The sequence below is a fragment of the Ursus arctos genome, unplaced genomic scaffold (assembly GCF_023065955.2).
Source record: "Ursus arctos isolate Adak ecotype North America unplaced genomic scaffold, UrsArc2.0 scaffold_18, whole genome shotgun sequence".
Taxonomy (NCBI): domain Eukaryota; kingdom Metazoa; phylum Chordata; class Mammalia; order Carnivora; family Ursidae; genus Ursus; species Ursus arctos.
The window spans coordinates 57,910,977-57,918,193 of NW_026622852.1; the positions used below are offsets into that span (position 1 = coordinate 57,910,977).

The following is a 7,217-nucleotide window of genomic DNA, read 5'->3' on the forward strand; positions in this document are numbered from 1 at the left end:
GGTGGTGCCTTACAGGTTCAAATGGAGCGCAGGGGCTGTCTGTCTGCCGGCATCAGCAACCTCAGGACCTCCACAGCCGAAGACGCTCCAGACACACGTGATCTCTTATTAGGATCAGCAGATTGTGGCCATACCTAATTAGTTTAATTAAACCCAAGGTGGCTCCCAGGCATTTTGGATTAAAAAAAATTAAAGCACAGCCTGCCAGCTCCAGGAGGGCACGACAAAGGGGCCACTCGGCTCTCTCTATGAACACCTCCTAGTTTCCGGCTCTGTACACAGCAAATGCCCCATAAGTGCACATGCTCTTACACTCCTCTGGGGCCAATAACCCAGCTGAGGTCAACTCAGAGTGGAGGGACATTCCAAACGCTATCCTCTGAAAACAGGATGTCACCATGAGAAGCCGGCATGGCCTTCTGGAACGAGGGGACAACATGGAGGCCTCTGGGCTGGATGGGCCTCCGGCCTGCAGGACCGCACGGAGGTGGGAAGGCCCCGCAGACTGGACTCACCAGCAGAGTAGCCAGATGCCCGCAGAAAACAGGCACCCCCCCCCCCCGCGCCCCCTCCACGCTGCAGGAGAAACCGAAGGAAAGGCAGCCAGACAGCTTCAGGAAGGCTTGCGGAATCGAATGCATTTCGGCAATCCTACAAGGGAGACCCAAGCCTGTGATTTCATTGCGCCTCTTCGATCTGTGTGACCCGAGGCAAGTCACCGGATCCCTCTGAGCTCTCGTTGCCTCATCCATGACACAGGGATGGCAGATCCCCCCAGGATCGTGCCTCGCCCAGGGCAGGACCCTGAAGAAAGGGAAGCTTGGACTTTCCTTGTGATCCAAGCACTGCACCCTGAACCAACAGGACATCTTCCCTCCCCCGCTCTAGGCATGGTAAGCTTCCCGAATAACAAAGAGAGGACCCCCAAGCTCCTCTCCCAAACCATGCCCAGCCACACTTGGTAAAAAGAACCGTTTCTTTAACTCTGAATGTACAAGGGGTAGACCCACTGAATGCACGTTCTCAGAGCCCCTGCAGCCATCCCTGCAGCAGCGACAGACAAACAAAGACGGGGTGATGACCGGTGGGCTGAGGTCAGGGAGACCAGCCCTCTGCCAAGACAGCAATCTCTGCCAGTGTCCAGATGACCATCCTAGCATCACCATCAACCCCACACCACACTGAGAACATTCTCTGCCTTAACCTCACGGAATCCTCAGAAGCTGACTCGAAGGCGCCTACTACTGCTGTTCCCATTAAACAGATGGGGAAACCGAGGCCCAAAGGTGGTCACCTACCTGGAAGGTAACAGGGCCAGGCTTCAATCTGCACAAGTCCACGAAGACACACAGACACTCGCCCATCCGGTTCTCCCTAGCACCGAGACCCCCTGATAGCCCTTCCCCCAGGCTGGGACACGGGGGGGGGGGGGGGGGGGGGGCGGCTCAAAGGGATTGTGCTGCCGTCAGTGCTGCTGCCTCAGTGCTGCTGCCTCACCGATGGCTCCAGGGACCCCAGGAGGTCTCCACACTTCCAGCAGCAGCTGGGCCAAGCCACCTGCCACAGCCAGAGTGCCCCTCTTCCCCCACCCTGCCCAAACCACAGCTGGAAAAGGGCAGCTCCGGGATCCAGAGGCCAGCTAGGCCCAGCCTCTGTTGTGTGGACCCACCCACCCCAGGCTGTGTCCTATGCCCCAGCCTCCCTGTCCATCACCCAGAAAACCCACCAGGAGCCAGCAAGCCCGGGCAGCCCCTGTAGTTGACAGCCAAAGGCAGACACATCGGCCCATGGCCAGCTCTGCCCTCAGCAACCCTTCTGGCCTCAGTTTCTCCAGCCCCCTACCCTGACCCCCAGAGGGGAGAACAGAGGTGAGGAACGGATTTATGAAAGCACTCTGCAGCAGGGCACCTGGCCCCGGGGATTCCGGGTCAGTGAGCATGAGAGAGCCTAAGGAAAGCGCTGACTTCAGGGGAGCCCTGAGACCGCATGCCTGAACCCGCAGGGGCTCCCTCAATAGGCTGCCTGCCTCCATGGTCCTGGGTTGTTATCACTGAGTGGGAGGGCAGCCCCCCTACCCTCTCAGGGCTCCTCTTTGTCAGCAGCCACCCCCTTCCTCCCTGGAGGAGGGGATGCCCTCATCTCCTTGGAAACACAGTCACAGCCAAAGGGCAGAGGCCATGCAGCCCAGCCTGGAAAAGCCGTGACTCACTCCATCCCTCCTTCTCCCTAGCCCGTTTTCCGATGTCACACATGAATGGCTGTTGTCCACGCGGACTTGCTGTGGGCCACAGAGGAAGGGGCTCCAGGGCTAAGAGGAAGGTCGATCCTGGACAGTGCTGGCCAGACCCTGTCTTGCCCCCGGGGCCCCTTGGGCACCCAGGACCCCTTCAAATGGAGCTGGGGTGGGTGTTCTGTGACTCCAAGGGGGCAGGACCTGAGCTTCATTCTGCTCAAGTCTTAGCCAAGTTCCCTTTAAGGGGCCAAGAAAAGCAGCTCCTGCCGGCTGCGCAGACATTTTCCTGCCGGCCGGCAGCCCCACGCGCTCGGCCACGACAAAGGCCACACTTGAGGGTGCTGGCGAAGCGACGGGAGCTCCCGCTCGCACCAAGTTGCGTGGCCCTGTCCAAGAGAAGGCGAAGACCCGAGCCCACCCGCTCCCTCAGGCCCCTCCGGCTCCGGCTCCCCGCCCCGCCGACTCCTCGGGCCGCGCCCCGCTGGTCCTCCACCGTCCCGCCACCAGGCGCGAAGCCGGAGGACGCGACGCCCGACGAGGGCCACGGGCGTGGCGGGCTCCCCGAGGCCGGGAGGGACGAGGAGACGGGGCGGCAGCGGCGGGCGCCGCGCTGGGCTTCGAATCTCCGCTCACCCGGGCGCCGCAGACCGGCTCGGGGCGCTTCCCGGCGATGCCCACGGGCGGCGGCGGCGCGCCCCGGGCTTGGGGGACTTTGGTCAACTTCGCGCCTCCCGGGGCGCGCCCCTCTCTCCCCGCGACCGCCCGCGCGCCGGGACCCTCACCTGGGACATCTGCGGCCGGAAGTTGATGTCCTTGAGGTCGATGGAGCCGGGGGAGAGGTTGTGCAGGAGCTGACACAGGAGGACGCCGTCGCGCAGCGCCTGCGCCAGGTCGAACACCACCGCCGAGGGCCACACGACCCGGTGGTTGGGCGGCAGAACCTTGCAGTCGATGAGCCAGCGGCCGCACTGCCGCCACTGCTCCATGGCGCCCGCGGCGGCCGCACCGCCGGCCCGCTCAGGACAGCGCTCGGGCCAAAGTGCGGCGGCCGCGGGGCATCCCGCCCGCGCGCGCGGGGCTCGGTGGCCGGGGCGGGGCTTCGCGCGGGCGGCCCGGGGTCCCCAATGCGCCGCCGCGCGTCCTCTCCTCTTCCTCCTGCTCCGGCTCCTCGCGGGCCGCCGCTCCCGCCCACGTGCAGCCGCGGGGTGGGCGCCGCGCGACACGCAGGACCCCCTCACACACACGGGCGCCCCCGGACCCCGGGGCGGGCTCCACGCCTCCCGCCGCCGCAGCGCCCCGCTATCGGCCCCACCGGGCGCCGCATGCTGCGCTCGGGGCGCTCCGCGGCCGCCACCGCTCCTGCCCCGCCCGAGACAAAGGGCCGGTGGGTCGCTCGCTCGGCGCGTCCGGGGCCTGGACCGCCCTCGCCGCCGCCGCTTTGTTCGCCCCGCCTGCGGGCTCCGCACTCGGCGCTCGGCGCTTGGACTCGGCCGCGCGGCGGCTCTGGGGTTGCGGGGGCGCTGGGGGCGCGGGGGGCGCGGCCACGGGCGGGGCGGGGCGGGGGCGGGGCCGGCGCGCGGGCCTGGCACCGCCCCCGCCCCCCCCCACTTCCTGCCCCGCCGCCCGCCAAAGTTGCGGAGGGCGGGGGCTGCGGCGCAGCCCGGGACCCGCCCACTCCGTCCGCGGGGCGCCCAGACTTTTGGGGAGCTCTGCGCCTGGGGCGAGAGACCTCGCCTGTGGAGGGACGGCCGGGTGTCAGTCTCTGCGTTGGCCCTGCGTTCTGCTCCGTGGCGATCAGGAGGTCGCCCCTGTCGCTCTGGGCGCTTCCGCACGGCCCTTGGGGAAGGACAGACCCAGGAGGGGGCACAGACTGGGCTGAGGACCCCCCTCGCGTCCCCTCGGTGCATCAAGCCGTCCCCGAGGGATAACTCGAGGCCCGAGGCACACACGGGCCGGGGATGCGCCTAGAACCCCCATCCGATCCTCTGCCCTGGCCAGGGACCCGAAAGCAGCCCCCCACCCACCCCTGACCCTGCACAAAGGCCGGGATTCCCCCACTTTGTGACCCAGAGGCCTGGCCACTTGCAGCTGCCCAGAGGGCAAATCCTGGCGTCTGAGATGGAATATGTGAGATTAGTAAGTGAGGGAGAGGCTTGGTCATGAGGCCAGAGCTGCCTGGGCCCTGGGTCCTGGCAGGCCCCTGGCAGACTGCAGGGTCCACCGACCCCACCCTGAACTCCTTCCTGAGCCGCGCCCTGGGGTGGGGGCCGTGTTTTCAGCAGCTGCCCCCTCCCCCCACAACAGTGGCAGGCTTCAAGGACATGAAGAGCCAATCTGGCAGTGAAATGATGTGGCTCCTGGCTCGGCTCAGGAAACGTGGGCTCTCATCACGGATGTGCTGGGCCACTCCGGGCAAGGCACAGCCCCACCCAAGACTCTCAGCCACCGTTGCGGTAGGGCTGAGGCCACCCACTCCCGACACTCGAGGTTGAAATTCTGGACCTGTGTTCAGTGGGGCAGCACTGGCAGCTGCCTCATGGCCCAGCCCCCTCCTCCACTGGGTGCCACCCCCACCTCATGGTGAGTGCAGGGAGATCCCCCAGGTCTTCTGCAGAGGTCAAACCTGCCGCTTTCCCGAACCGAGGAGCAAGTCTGGGGGGCCAGGCCAGCGTCCAGCCCACGGGGAGAAGCAGGAGAGGAGCTGGCCTCCAGGGCACACCCCAGGGCCTGTGAGGAGCGGTCACAGCAGGAGTAAAATCCGGCCAAGTGGCCAGGGAGCTCCAAGCTACCGTCCAGGCGTTCTTCCTTTGAGGAACCCACGCAGGAAGGAGCCTGCCTCAGAGTGCGATTGAGCCTGTTCGGCCTGAGGCAAAAGCAGGTCATCCCCCCCACCATCACTCCGAGAAAACCATGGGGACGTAGCCCGGACCCTGGCCCCTCCAGCCCCCGCTCTGAGAGCCTTGCAGGCACCTTCACCTTGCAGCGTCCCCTCCTCCTCTGTAGAACTGGGAGCCCAGCCCTCCATCAAAATTGTCTGAGGGCCAACAGGATGTCATCGAGAGGCCTAGGGCAGAATGGGGCCCCCACAGCCCTTCACCTGGGGTGCCCTATTCATGGTGCCCCCCTTAATGCCTATGTCTCTCTCCCACAGGTAACTGCCTCAGCAAGAAAAGGGCCTCTGTCCTCACCACCCTTCACGGCCTGCCTGCCTGGGCAGAGACCCAACCAAAATGAAGAGCCCTGGACTGGGACACAGGCACCCAGAGCTGACCATGCAGACGGTTGTCTGCTGCCCCCTGGTGGGTGCGGAGGGCACTGTCGCCACCTGGCTGCCCAGCTAGACCTGGAAACTGGGGTTTAGCCTTGAGAATGGTCACATGGGGAGACTCAGACCTCCCTGCTGTGTGGTCCTGAGCCAGTCACAGCCCCTTCAGCATTCCCAGTTTCCTATCTGGACACTGGGGACATGTGTATCTCACAGTGTCCTTGGGACGCTGTGCAGGCAGGCTGGACAGGAATGAAGGGATAGATGGATGGATGGAAACTTGGTGGAGACTCTCTTCTCGACACTTGGTGTGGGTACGATGAGCAGGTCCAGACTGTACCAACTCAAATCATGGATCAGAAAGAGGGGACACCGGTCCAGAAAACCCTACTACCATCCTCATGCCCTGGGACTCAGAGCTGTTGGCCAGGACCACCTATGACAGAGCCCCCGGGGTGGGGGGCGGGGGGGGGAGGGCACAGCTCCTGTCGCATCTTGTGGACATAGTTCCCTGAGACACGCTCACAAACAAGGAAATGGTACTCTCGGGGCTGCACCTCAGCTCGGTCCACCTTTAGCACAGCCAGTGATGGCTCCAGGAGGAGGGAGAGGCTCTGCGCTGAGGGCCAGGGCAGCCCGAAGGAGAGGCGGGGAGCTGGGCCCCCAGTCCAGCAGGCAGGAAGTGCCAATACCAGCCACCTACCCCAAAGTAGAAAAGGAGGGTCACAGCCACCTCTCCCCACCTCACCCACACACCGTTGCCCCCTTGGTCCATCCTCGGCAGCCAGCAAGGACCCAGTGAAACTTGGGTGAGACCCTGTCACTCTCCTGGCCAAAGAGGGGCCCTTTGGCTTACACCTCACTAGAGGTAAAAGCGAATTCCTTCCCCATGATGTCCTCCCTCCCTGGATGACTTCACTTCTTGCACGAAGGAAAGGAGCAGCCACACCTGGCACGTTCGTACCTCGGGGCCTTTCCACTGGCCATGTGTCCGCCCAGGGCCTCTTGCCCACATAGGTCACACCCTCACATCCTCTGCGACCCTCTCCCCCCTCCCTGACTCACTCAGTCTCATCCCTCTAGACAATCAGCTCTGGGGCCGCAGGGACCATTCCGTCCTGTCCCCAGTTCATGCCCAGCACTGCAGACTGGGCTCTGCCTGTGGGAAGTGATCAGAAAAACACTTACTGAACGAAACACCAAATGAATAAACAACTTGGCAAAGCACTGCGACTCCGGTTTTTAAACCAGATAGATTCTCTCACGGAAGTCACAGACATGGGGTAAGTTGATGCCAAGGTTTACGGGCCAGGCTGTGCCATCTGTGGAGTGGTGTGCAGCCTATTCTAGCGAAGTCGATAACGAACTTTAACACCATCACGTGAGTGTGTAACCGCATGCTCCGAAAGACTGCACGGGCGTGGCACACTCAGCCGGGTTTATCCTGACGGTGCTCGTGATTGTAACAGATGCCCCCATGTCCGGGGTGCCACCTGGCCAGCCCGAGGGCCACAGACACTCACCCTGCCTCCCTTAAGCCTCATGCCGTAACCACTATTGTCCTGGGTGGTGAAATGCAGAAACCAACACACCGGGCACATTGGTGAGCTGCCCGGGTCACCCAGCAATGCGTGAGGGAGCCGGTCTGCGCGCCAGGCCTCCCCAGCTCCCAGATGTCGCTGTTGAAAGCGGGTTCCATGCTGGCACTTTCTGCTGTTC

At 63.9% G+C, this 7,217-nt stretch overlaps 1 protein-coding gene across 2 annotated transcripts in view; it reads right to left on the minus strand.

Annotated features, from left to right (window-relative positions):
• Positions 1–3,745, minus strand: part of VAV2 (vav guanine nucleotide exchange factor 2) — a 167,913-nt gene extending 164,168 nt beyond the window's left edge. For both annotated transcript variants that reach the window (XM_026514298.4, XM_057313820.1), the window contains exon 1: positions 3,016–3,745. In XM_026514298.4, the coding sequence (XP_026370083.1) occupies positions 3,016–3,219 (204 nt within the window). In that variant the 5' untranslated portion in view covers positions 3,220–3,745. The remainder of the gene's footprint in view (positions 1–3,015) is intronic.
• Positions 3,746–7,217: the final 3,472 nt, after the last annotated feature.